This window comes from Nanorana parkeri, unplaced genomic scaffold (assembly GCF_000935625.1).
Source record: "Nanorana parkeri isolate BGI_ZX_2015 unplaced genomic scaffold, ASM93562v1 scaffold121, whole genome shotgun sequence".
NCBI lineage: Eukaryota > Metazoa > Chordata > Amphibia > Anura > Dicroglossidae > Nanorana > Nanorana parkeri.
In genome coordinates this window covers 1,000,524-1,026,130 of record NW_017306389.1, presented here as the reverse complement: position 1 = coordinate 1,026,130, position 25,607 = coordinate 1,000,524, and the positions used below count along the sequence as shown (strand labels likewise).

At 42.1% G+C, this 25,607-nt stretch overlaps 1 protein-coding gene across 3 annotated transcripts in view; it reads right to left on the bottom strand.

The window, feature by feature from the left end:
- Positions 1-9,789: 9,789 nt before the first annotated feature.
- WDR48 (WD repeat domain 48) overlaps positions 9,790-25,607 on the bottom strand; it is a 31,434-nt gene continuing 15,616 nt past the window's right edge. For all 3 annotated transcript variants that reach the window (XM_018553484.1, XM_018553485.1, XM_018553486.1), the window contains 11 exons: positions 24,378-24,452; positions 24,080-24,182; positions 21,910-22,007; positions 20,613-20,720; positions 17,581-17,677; positions 17,076-17,171; positions 16,873-16,981; positions 15,307-15,394; positions 12,691-12,767; positions 11,986-12,178; positions 9,790-10,372 (listed from right to left, as the gene is read on the bottom strand). In XM_018553484.1, coding sequence (XP_018408986.1) covers positions 10,277-10,372; positions 11,986-12,178; positions 12,691-12,767; positions 15,307-15,394; positions 16,873-16,981; positions 17,076-17,171; positions 17,581-17,677; positions 20,613-20,720; positions 21,910-22,007; positions 24,080-24,182; positions 24,378-24,452 — 1,140 coding nt within the window. In that variant the 3' untranslated portion in view covers positions 9,790-10,276. The remainder of the gene's footprint in view (positions 10,373-11,985; positions 12,179-12,690; positions 12,768-15,306; positions 15,395-16,872; positions 16,982-17,075; positions 17,172-17,580; positions 17,678-20,612; positions 20,721-21,909; positions 22,008-24,079; positions 24,183-24,377; positions 24,453-25,607) is intronic.

Here is a 25,607-nt window from a genome sequence, read left to right as displayed (position 1 = left end):
TTTTCTAGGTGTCCTCCTGGATATGTTTACCGGAAGAGAAAATAAAGAAAATAAAGATTCGGTACAGAGCACTATCAATCAGAGGACATGGGCATCCAGATGCTCAGTTTTAAGGGACGGTAATATCAATCATCCCATATTGGCCAAGATCACCCTTGGATTCCAACCCTAATTCCGCTCAGTGTGGAACCTCCAATGCTACTACCGAGGAGACGAGATCCCCTACTACACGGTCCGCTCCTTCATCCATCTCCAGACAAGCTAGCCCTAATGGCTTGGAGATTGAGCAGCAGAAATTGCGCAACCTAGATTGCTCCCTGTTATTTCAATGTTATTAAAAGCCAGAAAGCACTCCACCAATTCAGCCTATCAAAGAGAATGGGAGATGTTTATAGAGTCATCCAAGGAAAAGAATTTCAATGCTAGCACACCAAAATATCAACAATCTATTGGACATCTTGCAGCAGGGTCTGGATAAAGGCCTGGGTTTAGCTATTTTGGCCTTCAGCCACTGATAATACAATTTCTTAAAGCCTACTTAAAAATCTGCCCACCTAGAAGACAATTTTTCTCCACAGTGGGATTTAACATTAGTGTTGGCAACACTATACTCAACTCCATTTCACCCAGCTTCACATTCAACTATCTGGGATTTACCTTTGAAGACGGTCTTCCTGGTGGCAATCATCAGCAAAACAAGTTTCAGAGCTTCATGCATCCTCCATCAAGTCTCCTTGTTCCTCCGGAGGGGCAGGCACACTCTACTCGAGGGATGGCAGCAAACTCAAAGGATTCGGCTGAAACAATATGCAAAGCAGCTACTTGGTCTTCAAGGAACACACTGATGAGCCGTTATAGAATTGACCCAGTGGCTCTCACTACTGTAGCCTTTGGCAATAATGTTATTGCCTTAGAATCCTCTATATAATTTTTGTCTTTTCCATGAATATTTTGGCATTGAATGATTATCCCTTCCAGAGTGTTCTTCATATCCCACAGTGTGCTGCCATAATGCTCTATGAAAACAGAATATTGTATATTCACTTTCCATAATTTCCCTTTCCTGGTGCATCTCCACGGCACAACACAGGCACCTTCTCTACATCACACGTGATATTAATGAGAATGGGAGCTAGCTCTAGAAAGTAAAATATACAGTCGACCCCCAAAATTCACGGGGGTTACATTCATAGAGCACCTGCGAATTGTGAATGTGGTCAAAAAAATGCATATTTTTATAGTTTAAACCCTAAATATTCCCCCAAAACACTTTCATTTCAAATTCAGCTTGATACATTACCCTTACAAAAAAAAAAACGAATGTAAAAGGTAAACCCGTATACTGTACAGTACTGCTATGTCCCCCACAGTGCTACAATGTAAATTAACGATGTTACCCCTATATGGGAAAAAGCCATGAACGAATGAGGCCACGAACCCTGAACCGCGACTTTGCGGGAGTCGACTGTATAGGGGCCCTGTCCTATGGGGGTAAAGGGCAGAGCATTAACCCATTGTGTGCTAGCATGAATATGCACCAGGAAAGGAAAATTACAGAAGGTGCGCATACAATTTTATATTATTTGTCTTTGTTAAAGGCGCCCATACACTTTACGATTGTTCGAAAAACAAATGTGATCGGTTTTTCCTACTATAATCGGCCAGTTGATGAGAAGTGACCGATTACAATTACTATACAACTGGCCAGATTTTGTCTATCGAGCAGGCTGGAAAACTTTTCTCGAACCGAATGAAAATCGATGGATTAGTGACGTTTTCGTATGAAGAAAATCGCAACAAGAATTAACGAAATTCATTGAGTTAGTATTGCTAATGAATGATAATTGGTCTGTACGTGATGGGGTATTTGAACTAGAATTGAAAAATGGTTCTTGGCAGCAACTGAGATTTCCGATTGAAAATTGTAAGATGTATTGGCAGCTTTAGTCAGACTTTTCTCTCCATTTACAGGGCCACAAATATCTAATACAAATCCCATTTGTGGAAACTCCCGCGTGTCACAATACAACTGCTATTTAATCAAATCTTTTATTTTATACAACCATAAAATACACTTCATTAAAGTAATCGGTGTGTTCCCCAGAACTAAAACTGCACCAGAAGGGTTTGAAAAGGGCTTCCATTAGGCATTAAATCATACATTAAAGTAGACTACATGTTGAAAGGAATGGTACGAGCAATCTGTACAAACGCACATTTAGTACTGGTGATTTGTTTCTTTGCTAATTTTAGTAAGAGAGCAGTGATAATTAGGGAGTGAATAGTATAATAAAATTGCAGCAGTTGTAAATATGAAAATAGAACAGTCCTAAATCTATATTATTTCATGTGTGTGGTGTCAAACACATGGACTGAAACGTTTCATGGCAGTAAGATTTGAGAGGGTCTATTGGCTTTATTTAATAATATACAACAAAGAGCAATGAGTATCTTACATCAACCAATCAGAAATCAGCATACAACAGTGAAGTGTAATCAGAAGAAGACTGCCCTAAGATGATCAGCCATTTCTACAACAATGGGTAAGCATGTGACGATACAATATATGGCCAAAAGTATGTGGACACCACTCCCAATGATGGGCTGCAAGTGTTTCCAGTGAAGCATACTGTTAATGTTACAGAATATAAATATAGTTGAAACAATTGTACACTTTTTACTTATTCTGTTCTAGCATGACTGTGCCCCTGTGCACGAGGCCAGGTGCATAAAGACATGGTTTGATGAGTTTGGTGTAGAGTAACTCAGGTGACCTGCAAAGCCTTGACCTCAACCCTACTGAACATTTAAGGAGAACTATGAGGTGAATGCTTTTCACTCACCTCATAGTTCTAGCCGACCTGTGACAATGAGACTGTCACAGGTCAGCTCAGTAGATCGGGAGGTGAGCGAACACATGCTGGTGTTCGCTCACTTCTCGATCCTGTCACGGCTCTCTGCCGTGACAGGGGAGGGGATGGATTCCCCCCTCCCCGATCCGCCAGCGCTGACCGGCGGAACGGACGGGGGAGGGTACAGCTGGCTCTGCCTCTAGATAGGCAGAGCCAGCTGTCACTCACGTAGCTGGGCGGATCTCGACATCGATGTCGGGATCCGCTCCGGCGTCTCAGTATACCGCGATCTTTAGCTCGCGGTATACTGAGCTTTGGGTGACGGGAGGATGCTAGTTTGTGTCCTCCCGTTACCCTAAGGAGAACTATGGGGAAAAGCCCTAAACTCATAGTTCTCCTTTAAACACTTTTGGGAAGAATTGGAATGCAGATTCGGAGCCAGGTCTTCTTGTACAACATCAATACCTTACCTCAAAAATGCTTTTTTTTTGGCTGAATAAAAGCTTATCCAGAGGTGTGGAGGCTGCTGTATAGGGAGGCTTAATGTTATATTGATGCCCATGGTTCAGCAATGGAACATTCAACAAGCTCATATTGGTGCGATAGCTAGGAGTCCACAAACTTTTGGCCATAAGTGTACTCAGACAATAGATTTTACAGAGCATGTTCATATAGTTTGCATCCTCCTCTCCATTTAATATGGAGAGATCAGACACTGGCACCGGAAACAGTTAAAGACCTCTTAGATCTCAGAAGTAGCCAGGTCATTACAAGCAATATTCAAATTAGCAATTGTCTTGGACTTCATGGCCACCCAAAATAAGGGCAGGGAAATGGGAACATTCATATCAGTGATTTCCTTTTTCTTGAAGCACAAATGTTATGAAAGAAAGATGTTGGCTGCCGTTTCTGGCCTTTTGTTTCCTGAAAATGCTGTCTCCCTGTGTGTGCCGGACTTTAATATGTATAAAGCTTGTATATACCCTCGTCCACGTGCTGGGACATTCTGATTGAGAAAAGCTCTGGCAAGTTTTCCCGTTCCATCCTGCCACCAAATATTCCCATCTTCCATCACTATTATGGGTTGACTTACTGAGCCAGAGTAATGCAAGTAATATTTTAAAATGTTATATTCTACTTTGTGAAGCATGTATGTTCATGGGGGTAGTCAAGTGACCATTATATATGCTGGCTGCGCCTCCTCTTCAGCACTAATGCATAGTAACTGCTTCACTTTCTCATTCTAAAAAGGGATAGCCATCCCCAGCAGGCAAGAATCATAGTGGAGGCCATATAAAACACAGAGATAAAAAATAAAAAAGCACCTCTAGAGTGAAGTGTTCTAGACCTCTAGGTTCAGTTTACTTTAGGCCAAGGGAGATGTGCTTTGCAAACTGTTTTGGTAAGAAGTAAGATATGTTTCAATCCTTGCTTGACCTACACCTTGCAGGACCACAGCAAAAAATATGGAGGCTAAGGTCATTCTCAAAATGCTTATTGCAGCTGTGCTTATGATTTGGCTTCAATACCATGAGTTACTAACCTGGAACAAGTTCAGCAATGAGGAATACTGACATTCACCTGTGACTCAGAGGTACTTAACGCAGATGAATGTTGAATGTGTGGCAAATGAATGTCAGGGACAGGCAGATAGCATTTTCCAAGGAAGGCCAGTAAAGGAAGATGACACGTTTATCTCATGACACATTTACTAAACTGAAAATCACGGCATCAAAGTCTACAATCACCTGATCATCCTTCATTGATAAAAATCCTTCAATAGGGAAGACATGAAAATCACAGGAATTGCTCATGTGCATCTCGCCCAAAGCAGACGTTTGATTGGTTGCAGTGGGTGGCAGCAAATCACTACTCTTTGTACAATAATAAAGTACACTATATAGAAGTCTGTTAGCAGTGTTGAGAAAGAACACAAATAAGAAGTAAGGTTTTACACAGATTCTAGCAACAGATTGCCGTATTGAAGCAACTTGTATTACAGCAAATTCAATCAAATCCACACTAGAATGGAGGTGCAAAATACATATCTGGATGGCCTGATACCAGAGACATGTGACCTAGATGGAATTCTGATTTGTCATGTCCACCTTGGCCTATAAAAGGGGAGGAATTCACCTTATGAGATCAAATAAATCTGGCCATACTTGGGAAAAGGACGTCAACTGAAAACCAACCAAACATTAAATTGCCTTCTATATATCCGATATGTTCTTCAATTCCTCTGTTGAAGTGTGGAAGGGTCCTGTCAGGTCTCTGAATAACGTTTACTACACGCTAAGGAGGCCAGCACTGCTTTCAGCGCATCTACTCAATGTCATAAAATATCCCTGAAAGGATTATAATCCTTATAAACTGATCTCGGGACATTATAGCAAACATCTGGGAGATCTGCACATATCTTCGGCTAGAGTGCCCCAGGAGTCCTAAAAAAATGGGAAACTCCAATAATCAAACACCACCTTCATCTAGGAAGCTCCACTTGGCTGCTCTGCACCTGTTTGTTGGTAAATAAGGCCACCGATCATACTTTGTGGCCTACAGTGAGACAAAGGTGTTGGGTAGAGCCAGGGCCATCCTTACCCTAACCGCCACCTGAGGCCGTAGAGCGAAGGGGGTGGGCAGGGTGCTGCTCACAGTGCTTTGTGGTGGGGGCAACAGATGCGGTGGGACAGGTGGCTGTGTTAGAGCCATGTCTGTCAGCAGCTCTCTGTCTAGTTCCGCCCAGCTCATGGACGACACTTAGCAGGAGCTTGGTAGGAGGCCAGCCAGAGTGTCCTGCTCAGCTCCCTGGTAACCAATGAAGTCAGTGAGCTGGGTGGGAAACCAGAGAGAGCGTCACATGTTGTTGAGCTCTTAGCAACTTGGGATGCTGTGGCCGGCCCCCTAATGAGATGCCGCCTCAGGTGACACTACTGCACTGATGACATGACACATGTAGACACTTCTAGGTGCCTGCTATTATGTCCAGAGGTTCATATATGACATGATTTTACACAGGTTTGCATTATTTGTCTTCTTCCTAGAGGGAATCCACCAAAGCACAGATGACACATCATTTCTTTGACTTCCATGGGACTATATAGAGAATTCACTAGTGAGAGCAGAAGGGCATCTGAAAAGCCATGGATAGGTGTCACAGCCACATAGAGAATGGGGTGATGTTGTCTAGGGTCTAGACCGCAGTAAAGATCAATAGCTGCCCCAACTCTTCCTTACACGGATAAAACTGACCTGGGAAGTCCACCTTCAACTGATAAGGAACCAGGTAAACATCTCCATAGCTTTTCTGTTGCTCTGCTAGTTTGGGCATCCAACGGGACAATGTTTGTTGTAACAATGTAGGAATCATAAAATGACTCATTAGTGTACACAATAAGTGAAATCAAGCAACCTCTCTTTCCTCTGTATGACCAGCTTACTGTGTCAGAACAAAATAATAAGACAGATTTCAGACTGGACAGTGCAAAGCTTCGGAATCAGACAACTATGGAACATTCTACAATTTCACTTCCCTGGGTGAATAGATCTTCCATTCAGTGAAACAAGAAAGAACTTAGCATATTTTTTTTATTTAACTGGAATTATTAAGCGACACATTACCTCCCCCTTTAAGTGCTCCTATCAAGTAGTGGATCCAAATCACTCTGAAGAATAATAGGAGCGGTTTAATTATATGACTTCTAGATGAAACATAACGAAATGACAGTTCAGTCCATAAAACAGCACCTTGCATCCTGATTAATAAACCTGTACACAAAATGTTGACCTTATTTACATCTCCAAAAACAATTTCTTTGTCTAACAAGTATGAAATTTGCCTTCCTTTGTTTCAAGTTCCAGAAACCTTTCTACAAATTCTGGAACCTCTTATGTTACAAAATATATTAGCAGAGCAGCCGTGGTATATAAGCGTCATCAGGATGGAAGGTTTGGCTCAGTGGCTAATGATCAGCATTGTGACAAGGGGAACGGAGTTCAGTATGATGCACAGCATCAGGACCCGCACCGTGCCATATCATTCCTCATACAGGGTGATAGTTACACAAGAACAGTTGGCATTGGTTTGGTTTTTTTTAATCAAAGTGCTGGTGCGCTTTACTACTAACGTTTAAGATGGAAGAAAACAGACTTTGAGGGCCTTTTGATTAAATGGTACAAAGAGCCAGACTACACTATAACTCAGGAGGTCAATTTTTCTTCCCAATTCAGCACATGCTCCAGTAATGTTCCTTCCATGGAGACCTAGGGTCCCTCCAGAGGTTGCCAGCAGTTCCTATGAGCAATTTCTGACTCTCAGAATAAATATGACTGACACCGATGGGCTTTTTAGCTACTTTATCTGTAAGGGGGGGCGGGGGGGATTCCTACTATAGTCCACCAATGCAAGGAGCATACATCCCACTGGGTGCTAATATAAGGGACATTCATCCCACTGGGTGCCAGTGTAAGGGACATTCATCCCAGTGGCTGCCAATGTAAAAGGACATTTTTCCCCACTGGCTACCAATGTTACGAAAACCTTGTCCCACTGACCACCAATGTAAGAGGGTCTCAGCTCTCAATGACCAACAATATAAGGGGTTCCTTCTCCTGCGGACTACCAATGTAAGCAGGCACTATACTCACAACCAATGTAAGGGGGGATTTCAATGACCACCAGGATAAGACAGCTTTTTTCTTTTTAGACCTTCTTCCCTGACCACCATGTGAGGGAAGACTAGCATTTTCACTGCATTTATTTTTTATCTGGTCATATAGAGCAGCCCTGGGTGTCATAAACACCAAGTACGCCTCATTTCTTATTCATATAACTCAGCTCATCTTACGGTTCACGCTAATGTACCATGAGCTGTAGATTTAGTAATTAGTGGCAGGGGCTCCCTGAGACTTGAAAGTTATTTCAAGGGTTTCTCTGTGTTTAAAAGGCTAAGAAGGGCTGCCCTACAGAAGCCTCATGAGCCAAATCTCTTACCTGCCTTATGGCTCTTCAGCTGCCTCCTAGTCCTGCTGGAAAAACAGTGCAGATGTAGAAAGTATCTACAAACAATGTAATTAAGATCAGATCAGACGCTATAGGATTGCATGTCAGTGCTCTTTGTACCATCTTATTTAAATAGTGACTCCACCGTTCTGAAAAATGTAATATTATAGGGCAGGGCAAGGCAGTCTTTAACATAATGTTAACAATATTTCCTACCAATTTTTCCTTATGCCAATATAAGGTCTTGATATATACATTGTGCCCAGTAAGAAATACAACCAGCAAGGTCTACGGAATGTTCTTTTCACCTCTCTCGGCCTGTACAGAGACGGCTGCATTCCACAGATACAAACACGTCAGCAGCAATGTTGATTCATTCCAACCAATTCTTGGTCTTCTTCCCTTTTTCCATCTCCCTCTAATTAACCTGCTTCTATAGAAGTCATATATTACTTAAACAGTAACCCTTATAGGCCCCCTGTTGTCTGATTTGTTTTACCCAATTCATCTAATTTATGTTAGGAGACAACTGAACATGTCTTACTGTGTACAATGGATACCTCAATGGCTGTTACAAAGATTTGAATTGCTTGCTATGAATATACAGTATCTGCGTTTATCAGATATCTGCTTCCTTGTCAACAAATTGGTTTTCATTTGGCTTTTTTAGTAACAAAGTACAGACACTCCTCACTTAACGACTTGATGACGAGGTCATTAAACAAATTGGTCAATAAGCGAGGAATAAAAGGACATCCGCTCTAATATACAGGACATTACTAAGGTTTGCATACTGTAAATACTAATGTACAGTAGTGAATATTGACTGACTGACCCAATGCTGGAACTAGACAAGAATAATGAGAAAAGGTGACGCGAGATGAGCTTGACCCAAGTTCTCGTACAGTGTAGAATACCGACTGGTCGGAGAGCTGGTCATAGGTTCAAGCGGACGTTACACAGGTAGGTCATTAAGTGAGGAGTAGCTGTAGTGCAAATCACAATGACAATGTGTAAAGTGCAATAATCAAAAGCAGCTAATCAGATTTCATTTTACTGCCATCAAGAGTTGTTGTTTAAAAGAGAAATGGGGTACCCTTTTTAGCTCCTCGTTCTGTTTAGGGTCACGGGTGGACATATACTAACATCCTCCCGTGACCCAAAGCTCAGTATATAGCGGGCTATTGCTCGCTATATACTGAGAACGCCGCAGCCAGGACGGATCCCGACAATACTGTCGAGATTCACCCAGCTGGCTGATTGATAGCTGGCTCTGCCTATCCAGAGGCAGAGCCTGCTGTGCCCGCCCCCTCCCCTCTCCATTCCTCCGCTCAGCGCTGGAGGATTGGAGCGGGGAGGGGGTTAATCCCTGCCGTGAGCAGTGTCTAACAGTTACCTCTCTCTGCAGGGAGATGATCGGGAAGTGAGAGAGCGACGGTATGTGTTCTCTCACTTCCTGATGTATAGAGTCGACATGTGACAGTTTCCTTGTCACGCGTCGGCTCGAACTATGAGGATGGGTGAAAATCACTCACCTCATCATTCTTCTTTAAATCTGATTGGCTGGCAAGCACTACAACACTTTGTACCATGTTACTGTACCTTGCACTGCCTTATTGAGGCCTGCAAGTAAAAGATTATCTAAAACCAAGCAAGTACAAATCTCCAGTGTAACTGAACCTCAGTGGTATAAGTAAAAAGGGAAAAACGGAATACTAATACTATTTACAAGGATAAGGAGATAATCAGTCTATACCTTATAATGTTATTTTGTCAGAAAAGTGGAGATAGCTTTAAGGGTCTCCAGTCTTTGCCAACATTAGAGGCAGCCACCGTGTGGCACATAAAAACGTGGTTTATCACTTCACCAGGAACCCAATAAACTTCCCGGCGGAACAATGTTATACTTTCTACTTCAAAAATAGCGGCATAGCCTATACAATGGCTGCCTACCAGGGTATACGACAATTAACCCCCCTTCATAGGGACTGTTCCTTACCCTGCTGAACTGGCCAGTTAAAACTACTACCTGAAGACTGGAATGTACTTAGACACACACGGTGCAAGGGGCTGGGAACTTTACACCAATGAGCTCTTCTGAGAGACAGAAAATTAGAGCTTAGAGAGACCTCAAGACTCTTGGGACAGATAAGCTGAGGAAGCATTACAAAGTGTGTATCAAAGACTCTGTACATTAAAACACAAAACAAAAGAACGTTAGGCTGCCTTCGTTTTCTGGATCCTTCGGGTAACTCAAGTAACTACAGCAGAGTCAGTGGGTAATTGCTTATTTGTTAGATTAACTAAGCATACATATGAATGCCCACACTGGCTCTGTGTTGGAGAGTTCAGCAGGCTTCTATACAGTACTAATGTTGAATCCAGACAAGTAATGTCAGTATAGTCACTCCTTGGATTTCTTTCACGTGGATTTCTGGCGGTAGTGGAGGGTTAGATCACCTCCGCTCTTCCAGATGAAATGTTTCACAGTCCGCAGGTCCATATTGGGGTCTAGAATCTGGAAAAAAAAACAAGACACAGGTGTGGAAGAATAAATGCAATGCTGCAATGTGCACAGGGAGAAAATAAACTGCAAGAGGGAATGTCAGCAAATAGAATTCAGCTAAAAAATAAATCAGCTTTGCCGATTGCAGAGCTACAGGTCTGACTCAGCAGGGAACATGTCAGACCACTGCTTTAAAATGGAGAGCAAGTGTCCCCATCTGCAGCTGATGGCAGGACACAGGCTTTTCTACTCAGGCTGTGGCTGTTTTAAAGGAGAACTATGGGGTTAGGGCTTTTCCCCATAGTTCTCCTTAGGGTAACGGGAGGACACAAACTAGCGTCCTCCCGTCACCCTAAGCTCAGTATACCGCGAGCTGCAGCTCGTGGTTTACTGAGGCGCCGCAGCTGAAGCGGATCCCGACAATAATGTCTGGATCCGGCCAGCTGCGTGAGTGACAGCTGGCTCTGCCTATTTAGAGGCAGAGCCAGCTGTACCCGCCCCCTCCCCCGTCCGTTCCGCCAGTCAGCACTGGAGGATCGGAGGGGGGAATCCAGCCCCTCCCCTGTCACGGCAGAGAGCCGTGACAGGATCGAGAAGTAAGCGAATGCCGGTATGTGTTCGCTCACTTCCCGATCTACTGAGCAGACCTGTGACAGTCTCATTGTCACAGGTCGGCTAGAACTATGAGGTGAGTGAAAAGCACTCACCTCATAGTTCTCCTTTAAGAAGAACTGGAAGACATGAAATACCTTTTGTTTTGCTGCACCTGAAATGTAGTTAGAGGATTTCAAATGAAGGTTCAATTAGGCTGTAAGGAGGGAATGCTGTCTGGAGGTGCATCTGGTACAAAGCTCATGAGGGGAATGGTGAGAGCTACTATAGGGGGGAGTGCCCGACAATGTCTGAGCATACAAAATAATATACATATTGCTTAATACATCTTAAAAGGAAACTAAAAGGTTGTAGTCCATTTATTTTTGAGTGTTAACAAGTTTCTAAACTGATATTTTATGTACTTTTCTCATGTTTTTTTTAAATGTAAAATTTGATACAGAGAGCATCCATGGTATTGTATTACCAGAGCATTCAGGGCTTTCTAACAACTCAAGCTATCCACAGCTGCTCACGTTTAGATGTCTCCCTCTAACGGAGACTCCTACTAAGCTGTACGAACTAAAGACAGGAAATGGGTGTGCCATCTGGGTGTGTAAAAATGTAAAGTTAGCAGGCTCTAGAGATCCACTCGCTCGCTGCATGGGGTATATATGAAGTATTCAGAAGAAATATTCCATATTTACCCGACTAAAAAGGAAACATTAAAAAAATGACTTTCAGTTCTGATCTTGACCTAGGTTATGCCGACTATGAATTTATATTAGAGGGTGCACAAAATATTGCTGCCATATACCACGGACAGCTGTTTCGCAGGCCCCTCTCGGTCTTGCGCTCTATTTTTTACTGTTCTCACTTCAGCAAGAGTAAGGCCGACATACTTTTTGTACTGTCATACTAGGTAAGTATGCATTTTCTGTGCCCAGTATCATTTCTGGCTGCTGCATGTAGCCAATAAAACACAATCCTCACTGAAGTATCAAACCCCTGAAATCCAGATCTCCCAGAACTACCTGGTCCTGACACAAGAGTTCGATCTTCTCTTCCGCCAGCACAGCAATGTCTTCTTCTTTCTCCTGTTCTCCTGGCTTCTCATTATTTGAGGAGCTGGTTGTCTGAGACTCTGTATCGACATTTATGATCTTCTCGTAGACATGTTCCATCACTTTTCTGACCTGCAGCATGTCACTGGCTGACAGTCTGTCCCTGCAAGGGTGAGACATGCAAAAAAACATTACACGTTATCCAGACATGGTCATGGTTTGTATACAAACTCTGCTCCAGTGATAATCAGAAGAGGTCTCATTGGCAATTCCAGAAGGGCATGAGACACGGTGCCTTCCCTGTGCCAACAGTCATCTGTGGCTGCACAGCGCCAAAGACCCTATATACAAATAACTGCATGCTCCATATAAGTGATTTTATGCTCATACAGGAGTAAAATGTGATCATTAAACAATGGCCAGGCTACCACTTCCTTAGGCCAGGGTCTTTGTGCTCTCTTCATAGATCTCTGTGCCTGCATGTTTGCTGCATTCAGACAGAGAATTTGCATCCACTGCAATCCAATCAGAGAAGTTCACACTCCCTAATGATTGGTGAGAAGATGTGACTGTGCAGAAAGGCTGCTGGAGATAGACCACTGCTCTTACACAAGAGAGCGGCGGCCCTAATCTGCAGCTTTACAGCAAGTGACTAAAACATACATATATACTCACTTCTTCAGTGTCTTTGCTCCCGATGATGAATGGGGTTGGAGGTAGAATGGAATCTTATTAAATTTGGGCATATTTTTCTACAAAATAACATTAGAAGAAGGTCATTAGTATTAAACACACATCTACATGTTCACACAAACAAAATGGATGTGGCTTGGCATCTGCTGGTTAACCACTCCAAGACTAGCAGCTGTTAACCATGAATGACCAAGACTAACTTCTACATTTCATCTATGAGCCTATTAGGTAATAACTTTATAAGCTAAAGCCCATTTCCGGGTAAGCCAAAAAACTACCCTTGCAGTGGTGCAGCCCCCAGAAGAGTTAAGTGCTCATTAATGCCTAGGAGACCAGAGTAAAACATTTTTACTTTCCTGATTCCCACTCCCTCCTGGTGGTCAGCACTCGCCTCTCTTCTCTCTGTTCCTGCTGGTGGAATGTCCCTCTGCATCCTTGCGTCTCATGCAGGTCTATGGGACCTGCACTAGATGTGATAACGTCAGCGGTCCTTATACCACTGGAGTGAAGGCGAGAAGAGGCTGCGGAGACCGGGCTAGCAGTGCAGAAGGAGTCCGCGGGAGAGGGGATCAGGCAAGTAAAACAGCATTTTCCTGTCCCCTAGGCATATACACACTTAACTTTTAAAGCACAGGGGTAGACCCACTGCAAGGGTAGTTTTTTGGGTTGCCCGGAGATGAGCTTTAAGATGCCATTCATAAATACAAATTAATGTATCTTTAAAAAAAACACAAAAAAACATATATACTGTATATAATAAACATTTGTGTGCGAATAGTTAAATACAAAAATAAAAGTTAGCAAAAAGAACGAAGGGGGAAGACAGGATAAATTAGCTATATAGCAAAGCATCTGTTACATTAAAAACACATTTTTATTTCCCCTATAGGTTTGCCGTAGCTCGGGACAGATCAAAGACTGATGAAAAGCCTGTAACAATTTTATGAAACCGAATGATCATGGCAACTATTTGTTGTCCCAAACATGAAAGCCGCAGCAACTTATTGGTTCCCGATTGCTATCTGGGATTTCAGCAGCCAAGCTAAATGCACCCGCTGACAGAAATGTACGCAGCAAGTGAACAAACTTAAAAGTGATACTAAACTCGGGAGGTAAATCTTAAACATGCATTCAATTACCCTATTAACCCCTTAATGACCAGTGACGTCCATAGTACATCACTAGCCGCGGCCAGTTTAAACAGACTCCCAGCGGCTAAGGACGTGGGACTCTGTTTACATTTGTGAAGCCGACTGTCGGCTTTACAATAGAAGCGATTCTGGTGACTCAGCTGTTGCCAGATCGCTTCTCTGGGCCAGTAAAACTGCCCCCCCCCCCCCTATGTGATAGCAATTAAAGTTAAAAAAATACAACAAAAAATAATATTAAATGAAGTAAATGTAAAAATAATGTAAACATTTTTTTTTAAAGACCCCCGCGAGCACGTGCGTCATAATGTAAACACGCATCGGGTGCGCCTACATATGAAGACGATGTTGGGTATCGCCGCGCACGCCAGAGTGAGAGCAATAATTCTAGGACCAATATTTATGCGTCTCACAACTGATGACCTGTAGGGGCTTTTAAAGTATCATCTATTCACTTTTTGGGGTGCTGAATTTGGTCACAGATGCACACAATTTTTAACCTGGGCATGTTAGGTATCTATTTACTTGTTGTAACCTCATCTTTTATATTTTATTTAAAAATGTGTTTTGGGGCACTAAACTTAAGTGCATTTTTCACTAAATGTTGGGGTTTGATAATATGTTGCGCCAATATTGTGCCACATACAAATTTGCAACTGCCAACATTGTATTCTACAGGGTCTTGGCTTTCAGAAAATATATAAAATGTTTGGCGGGTTAAAGTAATTTTCAGGCCTAAAATGTGGATTATAACAAGGGTGCAAAAAAAAAAAAAAGGCTTTGGTCAATAAGGGGTTAACAAAAATGCAGTTTATATGCATCACTTGGCTGTATTTCCTCAAATCATCTCGGAATTGGTGCTGACACTGTCCTTCCTTCTGGAGGGTGGCTACTTTTGTTCCCCATGTGTGTTGTAAGGTAGTCACTGCTACAAGCTCACCCCCGGGATGGACTACAATCTCAATACAAATTAGGAAACTAAACATGAGATTGTAGTCCATGACGGGATCGAGCTTGGAGCGGCGACTACTTTACAACACACAAGGACCATGGGGAACAAAAGTAGCCACCCTCCAGAAGGAAGGACGGTGTCAGCACCAATTCAGAGATGATTTGAGGATCTACAGCCGAGTGACACACAAATAAGTTAAATTTTTGCTAAAAGTTAAGGTACTCAAATGCATCCACTATACTCCTGATTCCTGTTATACTCCTGAGTTTAGTGTCACTTTAATGTACACAAGGACATTTATATAAAAGTAGAAAGTCAGTTAGTGAATATTATGATGCATTTTTGGATGGAACAGCTGGTACTAATGAACATAATCTGTTAATCATGCTGCACAGGCACTCTGGTCGTAGCATGTTAGATGGTACTAGTGACCACCAGAGTCTTTACATTATATATGCTGCATATATTTTCCCTGCCAGAAAAAAAAACACCACTTACATCAACAGTTATATCAACCACCCATTGTGGAACAGTTTCATTGAGTAGCATGGATTCAGTCTCCCCACCGGAATCTCTACACAGTAGCCTTGAAGGGAAGGAGAAAACATCAATTACTATAGACATTACACCTTTTAAAGCGTTTTTATGCAGAAGTAAAGTTTCGCCTTTCAACCCAAAAAGAGAAAACAAAACTGATGCGCTTCCCATTTGCCTGTTTTATAAACTAACTGTAAAAAGTATTACCTTAAATGTTCTCTTTAACTCCTAATAATCACAGAAATATGAGTGGTCCCACATGCTCCCATTATACTGTGCATATGGGCATTTAGGTGTATGTCAAGTCAAAATCACAAAAACACACATGTAGTACATCTCTGCAATACATGCATGTCTCCCCATATTGTACCCTTTTAAAAACCCTCCAAGTACTGCTACCGGTAGAAATGCACTTAGCTTGTAAACCGTGTCATAGACAGACAACACACAGCATTATTGTGGACTCTGTGGTGTCACCACTGCCCAGTGTCTTTTGTGAACCTAATGAACCACTCCTACTCCCAGAGCTCTACGACATAGAGGCTTATCACTCTGTAGTATAAGATAAAGACATAGAGGGCTCTGTGAGATAACATAGTAAGTGTGCAGAGGAGATATTTCTCACAAGATCATCAGGTTTTTGCACTTGTCAACAGATATACCAAAATACTTCAAATGATATAAAAACAGACCCATATGGAGCAGACAAGGGTTCATTGTTTGGATTACATACACCTTAAAGTTAGGTATAGTTATAAATACCTTTTTGGGGTTTGAACAGGTCAGGTGTGTGATAAAAAGGGATGTTTCAGCCTCACTTCTTATCTGAAATAAGCTGGCTATGGTACCTGTAGCCTGGCAATCAAGACCCCATCTTCCTCCTCCTCTTAGCTATGTCATTTTCTACACATCTATGCTGTTGAAAACGCCAACAAGGGGGTTATAACTATGTGCAAAGCCCAACTCTAGCCAATGTTTTCCTTTTAGTCTTGGATACAGCAAAGCAAGGTGAGAACTTTCTCTTAGGATTTCATTGCCTGTGCCCCAACTTGAAAGATTTCCCCTCACTTCCTGTCCTGGTACCAGAGTTACCTAGGGACAGGAAGTGATGAGATAGCTCTCAAAGAGGACAGAGAAAGCAATACAAAAAACACTTGCTTTAGAGAAGGGGACAGGCTGGAACCTCTGCTAGACTTTATACTGCTGTCTGTGTCTTCCTGTCCTTGTGATCCCTGGTCACCTCATTTCTTGTCCTGGTGTCAAATGGATCAAGAGAGGTGAAAAGATCTCCTAGATAAAGGTCAACAACAGCAATAAAAACCTGACAAGGGTCCAATCTCCTTCCTACTTTATCCAAAACGAAACAAAAGGTTTAGGCTAGAGTTGGCCTTTACCCGTTACAGGGATACATTTATCATTTTCAAAGGAGCTGTTTGCAGAAAAAGCAAAGCTTAGGAAACATTCACCACGAGAGTCATATAGGATGGGAGATGAACCTTCCACAGTTCACTGTGGATTTGGCTGTACCTGAACAGAGTGCGTCCACCTGCTTCACCAAAGATGACCGGAGTATGAGGTGGCACCTGAAAATAGCCATTGCCTTTCTGGATCCGATTTTCCTGCTCCCCGTTTGCAACTGCCCAACACAATGACACAGAAGACGGTCATCAGTTATGGATTCCTCCGTTACATTCACAATACAGGCTTTCATTAACAGAAAGGCGGCTCACCGTGATTGACTTCATTTTCCTCTTCCTCCATGTGGTTGATGTGGGTTCTTGGCCAAAACTCAAGTAATGCTTGTAATAACAGACCCCCGAGGTTCACTGCAAACACAAAACAATGCTTTCATTCCACATGTTCACACAAGTCTGTCTTTGTGCCTTCATAGTAAAATTAAAATAATCGAAGGATCCAGAGCCATTGTATCTATTAATAAGTCTGAAGTAAGTTGTCAGCCACACAGGGATCATGAAAAGGTGCAGTAAAGCACAAGCATTGCACAGCACTGAAAAGACATGAAGAAAAACCTGCATATGCATAGAGCAAATATGGCTGTCACTACAATTACAAATGATACCACGAATCACTAAAATATATCCAAAACTGTAATATATTAAAGACTACCCATCCTTAGATTTGGTGCTGCATGGTGCCGTGTATTTCGCCTGTCACAATCCCTTAACACGTGTTTCTGGATTACACAATATCACGGCTAATAATAATTGAACTCACATTTTGGATCAGATCCATCGGGGCTGCTGAAGCCAGCATCCTTAGCCGATACCCAGGCTGCAAAGCAGTCACTCTCATCTAAAGTAATGGTCAGCATCTGCCAACAAGACACACTGTCAAAATGAGGACATTACCAAAGGCACCTAACAACAATGAAATCAAATCCCATCTACTAAAAAAGAAGGATATTGCTTGTAAAATCAAAGACTTTAGCTGAAAACTAAAATGTGTTATAATATTTCTACTTTCCCGAAGGATCATCTAGTATGCAGACAAGTGCCTAATGCCCTAATTTTAAAGGAGAACTATGAGGCGAGTGATTTCCACTCATCCTCATAATTAGAGCCGATGTGTGACATTGGAACTGTCAGACGTCGGCTCTATAGATCGGGAAGTGAGCAAAAACACATACCGTTGCTCGTTTAACTTCCTGATCATCTTCCTGCAGAGTGTCGTGACTGTCAGTCATCGCTCCCCACAGGGACTCCCTCCTCCCCGCATTGATCCTCCAGCACTGACTAGAGGAACGGACAGAGAGGGGGCGGGTATAGCAGGCACTGCCTCCATATACGAAGAGCCCGTTGTCACTCAGCCAGCTAGGTGGATCTCTACAGTATAGTCGGGATCCATCCCGGCTGCGGCGCTCTCAGTATATAGCGAGCTGTAGCTCGAAATATATACTGAGCTTTGGGTCAAGGGAGGATGTTAGTATATGTCCTCCTGTGCCGCTTAAGATAACTAAAGTTACCCCCATAATTCTCTTTTAAAATACAGGAAGTGATTTTTTTCAATGAATGCATAGCAGCATTGCCTGTTATTTTACATAATACTAGCAGTATAAAAATAAATTCAGGCTTTATAAGCAGTATATCAAATATATTTCACAGGCCTGAAGACAACATTCCCCCACCTTTGATCTGTCCTCCTCCTCCTCCTCACTGGGTGCACAAAAACACAGGAGCTTGTTCATGTTCTCAGCATATGCAATAAAAGGCAAAAGAAAGCAGCCGCACTCTGAAGTATCCCAAATACAGGGTGCACAACATGCACTCTGCTAAGACGCCACACTCTCTATTATGTTTTACCAAAAAACAGGTTTAATAACAGAGCAGGTGAGAGAGCGGGTGTGAGGGAGAGAAAGCAGGTAAAAAGGCGAGGATACATTGGGAAAAGAAGCTCTTACAGTTAAAATCATAAAAACGTGTGATGAAAGGTGAATGGTTTCATAAGTCCAAATAGTATTTGTGGAAACAGATTAACATCTTTATGTAGCAGGGAAACTGTTTATTCGGAGGTATATATATTTGTGATTGTATCTAAAGAGGCTAGTCTCTGCAGCCCAAATACTATTTAAAAAACGAAACAAAAATACTCTAACCTAGAAAACCATTCACCTTTAATTTTTTTATATCATAAAACAATTTTTGATTATATCTAACTTTTTGTTCAGTCAGTACTCATCTTTATATGTATTAGGGATGCACCGATACCGGTTTTTAGGTATCGAGTAGAGCTGTAGCTAACGATTATTTTCAAAATCGATTAGTTAGCCGATTATTAAGTTCGATTAATCGGTTAATCGGATAAACTATAAAATAAAGTTTAAAAAATGGCTCCAGTGATAGGACTACTAGTTTGTATTGAGGTTGTAGTCCATCACAGGAGCAAGCTTGGAGCGGTGGAAGTAAAAAAAGAAAAAAGATAGTGTGGTGTGCAATATAGTGAAATGGAAAGTGTAAAATTATACAGCAATCATAATAGTTGGTGGTATTCTGCATTGCGCTGTATAATGTATTATTGCTGGGACTTGTAGTCCTCTATACAGCGCAATGCAGAATATCACCAGCTATAGAGGAGTACAACAAATCCCAGCAATACATTATACATACAGCGTACAATGTATTGCTGGGATTTGTATTCCTCTATAGCTGATGGTACAGGTTCATGCTCTGTATAATATACAGTACAGCAGAATGTACCATCAGCTATAGAGGACGACAAATCCCAGCAATACATTTATAGAGCACCATGTGGGGGGGGGGGGGTAGGCTTACCTGAGCAGTCTTCCAGCAACGTGCTTCTGCGATCGGACCTGTCTATCAGCAGCTGTCATCCCCCACACCTGCTCCTCCTTACTACTTCTCCCCGCGTCCCTGTGCCGATCATGGATGTGGATGGGCAGGAAATGTGAGGCGGGGAGGAGGTGCGGCGTGTGGAGCGTGGATGCGAGCGGGTCTGGCAGTGGCGAGCGTGAGGTGGGGAGAAGGTGCAGCGCACAGCGTGTGGAGCTGTAAACAGGGCCAGCTGATCGGAAGCCGATTAATCGATTATTGGAAAAGTTGACAACTTTTTCAATAATCGATTATAATCGATTATGTCGATTAGTTGTTGCAGCCCTAGTATCGAGTAGCAATATTTTTTTTTCCGCTACTCGCGGATACCGAATACCAAAAGTCCCATTAAGGAAGCCGAGCTGCGTGTAATGACTCCCCGACAGGCTGCAAGTCAATACCCGCCCCCTAGCTTCCTGATTGGCCGGGAAGCCAGCTTCATGCTCCCTCATCACCAGGTGTACTTACTCGCCGCCCAGCTTCCTTCTCTCCCCACACAAACCAACCACAGAGCTCACTTCTCCCTAAAGTAAGAGCAAACGCCAGTACAAGTACTCGCCCAAATACTCAGTATCGGCACCGATACTAATCCCTAATTTTATATATACATATACTTTATCTATCTAAAAGCCAGTTTTGGGTGAAACGCATCAGTAAAGGTGGAGTTTCAGAAGGGTGCATGTTGTGTACCTGAATAATAACGTTATCGGTGCTTGTCCAACTTCAGAGTGCGGCCGCTTTCTTATGCCTATTTCGCAGACCTGCTATCAATATCTTCAGTTCTGACCTCACTTACCTCGCTAGGCAGATGAGATTTTGTTTTTACAACAGAAAAAAAAGCCAATAATTCTTTAACACTGACACTTAATGTTCCCTCTGAGTACTACTCATGTTAAAAAGGAAAATTAACATAACACCTACCCCTGTCTTCAGATCAACAGAGAACCAATTTGGAACATAAACCATCTTAAACCTCGTTTTGATTTCTTCTTCGAAGTCCACTTTTCCCAAATCCTCAACTTTGCAAGCCTGAAAATCAAACAGATGGTTGGCCCCCTCTAGATAGTGCTATACGAGTAAGACAAATGGTGACAAATATATATTATTTTTATGCTTCAATTGTTTTTATGTATATTATATTGAAGAGTTTGCATAAATAATACCTAAAAACCATACTCCAACAACACATACAGTACACACCACATTTATTCACATGTCCTAACCATACACATATGATACTTTTAGATTGTAAGCCCTCAGGGGCAGGGCCCTCCTTACCATCCTGTCTTAAATTGTATTGTGACTGTAATGTCTTCCTTATATTGTAAAGCGCTGTGCAAACTATTGGCGCTATAGAAATCCTGTATAATAATAATAAATAATAATAATAATACACAGGGATAAAGAAGACCTGCCTGCAATAAAGGTCCTTTCAGGTACCACAATTTGTATCTAAATTCCACTAGATGACCTCTGCTGATAATACTGTGTTGGTTTGCTTTACCAGTTTGAATGTATTAGCTGGTGTAGAAAGCTTAAATGTAATTGTAATGAATTGCTTTAGGATTTTCTATGACTTGGTGAGTGCTTTTGAACGGGAACACACACATATGGTGTATTCTCAGCCAGGGCGTTATTACAAACATTGCTCCTCCTCCACGATCATTTACTGTTTTTAACTAACCTTTCAAGCTAAAGATTGATTATATTACCTGTCCCACCCAATCATCTGACTTTTTATATACTGAATCAGGGGTGTGGAAATTTGTGAAAAAACTACTTGTCCAAGGACTAAAGCGGGGGCCCGATCTACTTGTCCAAAATGTATTTTGTGGAAGAGGAGAGGGGGGAAGAGGAGAGGTGGGAAGAGGAGAGGGGGAGCGAGATTCAGGCTCGTTACAAGTGATTTTGGACGGCTGTACAGCCGTTCAAAACCACTTGTACGAAACGGCTCCCACACTACATTTAGCCGTGCTGCTTGCCCGCAGCCGGGCTAAATGTAGAAAAAAACTACTTGCCCGACGCCCGAAACTGCCTGTCCCGGCGTCGGGCGATAGGAATTCCACACCCCTGTGAATAACTGATCAGGCATGGTTAGTCCTTGCATTCAGCCTCAATTGTTTCACCAAATTAATTAGGTTCCTGTAAATGGTAACTTATCATCTGATTAGATCTGTATGTGTAAGGGCACCAATTACATTGTAACGTCATTACTTACTTTCAGAACATCCCAATAGGCCACGTTGTTATTTGTATCTTTGGTTAGTATGTGCCTTTTGTCATTGAGTATGTTGCACTGAATAATGCTTGCTCCCCCTAGAGAGAGAAACAAAGAACAACTACAGTGAAAATGGTAACTAAAAATACAAATGTACTTTCATGTCATTAAATCACAGTGATTACATGTTTCTACAGTTTAAAACAAAATCAATGCACGCAGACCATTACATGTAAAAAAAAAAAGGGAATTTAATTAACAAAAAAAATAAAAAAAGGAATTTTAATTTGTCAGTTTGGAATACAGGGTAGAAACAGAAACTATGTAATCATCCAATTTACAGTGTTCAGGACACAATGCTACTTATGTAAAGAGACCGTGTCACCAACCCTTTCCTACTAGGACAAACCATCTCTAGGGTTTTTGCCTTTACGAGCCTTTAGGCGATCCCTTAAGACTCATCTCTTCAGGGAAGCCTATCCCACTCAACCTAACCACTGAACTATCACTTTCTCAAACAATTCATCCCCACACAGCTCCCTCCTCATGTATCACTTGCCCATCCCTTTTAGATTGTAAGCCCTCAGGGGAAGGGCCCTCCTTACCATCTTGTCTTGAATGGTATTGCGATTGTAATGTCTTCCTTATATTGTAAAGCGCTGTGCAAACTGTTGGCGCTATATAAATCCTGTATAATAATAATAATCTCTAATTACAATACTCACATAAGCATATGTTAGGCAATATTTGAAAGAAAATTCTCTGCCACTGCAGAAATTATGTCTTACCTCTAAAATCCATTACTTGGAGTACATCACAGAACACAGGGAGTTCATTCTTGAATAGTTGGGTTATGCAGCTACCTTTAGATGTTTGGAAACTGGCAAATCAAAGCGGTTGGGACAGCCCTGTATATCCTCTCCCACTCCCAGCCACTACTGTGATATACAATCAAGAAAGATTTGTAATCAACTTTGACACATTTCAGATGCATGGATCTGCTCCAGCCTTACAGTCAGCCAAGGTCCCAGCAGGGGTCAAGGAGAACCTGCAATAACAGTGTTTGCAGATTATGTAAGTCTTCCACACCCCTGCCAGGATCTTGGCCAAGGTCAGGCCTGGGGAGAGGGAGCAGCTGCGTGTACCTGAATGCAAATGCTCTGTAGTGTCCACTCTGATAATAAAAAAAAAAGAAGGTTGAGGTGATTATGAAGAGGTCTGTTTTTAGCATAGTGGGAACATATACTTTTTAAACAAGTACAGCTTAGCATATGCTTAAAGTCATATTAAGTGGTGTTTAAGCTATTAGAAATACTGGATTGAATCACTTACAATGGATGTTGCTTCTTGTTGATTAAACCTTTTTTTTCCCTGCTGGTCCCCTGAGCACTGGCTCTGATGACCAGTTTTAGGGTGGCTCCTTTCCCCTGTAGGGTCATATGGAGCCACCCTTGTGTGCGCTAGTAAGGTGTGTCTCTCCACAAATACACAGGCACAGTGACAGCAAGTCACTCCTCGCTCCTCCAAGCTAGTAGATGGGCAGCTGCTGGATACTGCTCTGTCCCTTGTGATCTTGTATTGAACAGGATGTTCAGGGAAGCTGAGCTAAGTGAGTGGGAGCTGTTCAGAAACATGATGACTGTAAGTGAATGGGCAAAATTGTAAAGCAATACTTTGCTGGGCGATGTATATTTGTTTTGATCTTAAAAAAAGTTTGATAGTTTAATACTACTTTCATTTAACTTGAGATGCTTATCTTGATTGGAATGGGATGATGACAGGGTCTCTTAAACAGAATCATTGACAGGACTATTCAACTAAATGTGAAGAGTTTGGAGAAGGCAGCAGAAGTGATCAATCCAGGACAACATCGCTGAACTGGAAAGTGATCTGAATTGGAAAATGTTTCCAAATCAGCTACTTTGTCCTAGACTGTTCACTTCTCCTGTCTTCTCCAAACTCTTCCCCCTTCAGTGAATAGACCTGTTAGAATGATGTCGCTCTCCTTTCATATAATCAGGAGCTGTACAGTAGTGCATGAAATGAAAAATGATAATGCAAGCACTGCCTTACACAGATGAACACAGACTTAGAAAAAGCAAATACATACACTTCTCCGACATAGAAGGTAAACAGCAAATGGCTTGCTCAGTGTAGAATGAGAGCTTACCTTTAATAACCTGGTCAGGCTGGGAGCAGACCGGGCTCAACGGTGTGCTACAATCGTTTTCATAATCTCCTGAGGCTCTGAAGTTCATAATACCCTTTATGGGCTAAAAGAGAACAGCATCCCATTAACATTGTTTCCTGAGGTTTTGAGAGTACAATATTAAACAAAACAATTGTACCGGAACCCCAAGCTGCATCATGTTGCCAGCCTGCTGGGATTTCTAGTTCTACAAGCTAGAGATGCAGCTCTGCTACAAAGATAAAAACAAAAAAAGAGGCAAAGAAAAGTCGATTCTTACCCATTTATTAACAGATGATTTCGTGGTTGCAACCCAAAGGGCAACTGGAGGGTCAACAGATCTGTCAAGTTCCATCTGGAAAGACCAACAGGGACTCTTAGGTGTAAAATATTACACAGTGTATGGACAACTGAGGCCCTAATGCAATACCTAGCATAGGATCACCGTAAGAGCTAGACAAGCAAACAAAACAACAAATTTGCAATGTTCCAGTGAGATATCCTTCAGATCATATTTCTTCGGCTTCCAGGTTATTTGCTCCTCGACTTACAAAGGCAGAGAAGAATAGCCGACAGAAAGCAAAGGCACCCAGTAACAGCATAGAAAGGAGTTTGATCTAATGAATCAAAAAGCAACCGCACGGCTAGATTTCCCTTGTGAAAACACTCTATTCCCCCAACGATGCTAAACAGCATAGATGAAGGAATCTCTCCTGCTGGCTATCGTTTTCAGACAGCTGGCACTCATGACTGCAAATAATGTCACAAAGCCATAGTCAAAATAGTCACCTGGGACGCCTTGAGGAAGGGACCCTGCCCGGCCCCAAAACATTGGCTATTTTGACCTATATGACGTTCTTTGCCATTAACAATATTTTCTTTGCATTTTGAAGTGCTGGTGACCTCTGTTCACATTTCTGAGGTTCTTCACAGTGCCATCCATGATGGTCACTACGAACACTTATCTCATCTACACTGGTCACAGCGCTGTAAGGTGTGCAGCAGGCACTTTCAACATATTTATGTGACTGCTAAATTTTTACATGTTTCCATATTTTACTGTATTCGTGATAGATTACCTAAATGCAATGGCTCTGCCTAAAGCTGGCCATAGACATCTCAGATTCCTCATGAATTGGCCGAAATCAGAAACATGGGTGGCCCTGCAAGCAGCGCGCATGGCCAGGTGGAAAATATTGGTTGAACAGTAACCGCCCACTCTCAGATTCAGTCACCGTTCAAGCAGCCAAAGTTGTTGTGGCTGCTAAATACAATAGCTGGCAGTGGAGACTCCTCTATCTACACTGTTTAGCATGAATGGGAAAACTGACTGATTTTCTCTCATTCAGGAGAACAACAGAAAACAAGCCGTATACAGACAGCTTAACAACTGTTGAGATAAGATATCAGAAACACAGATACATTAACAACTATGCCTGCCTTGATGTACAAATATGATTCCAAACTATACATATATACATACAAATATTTAAACACATATATATTTTAC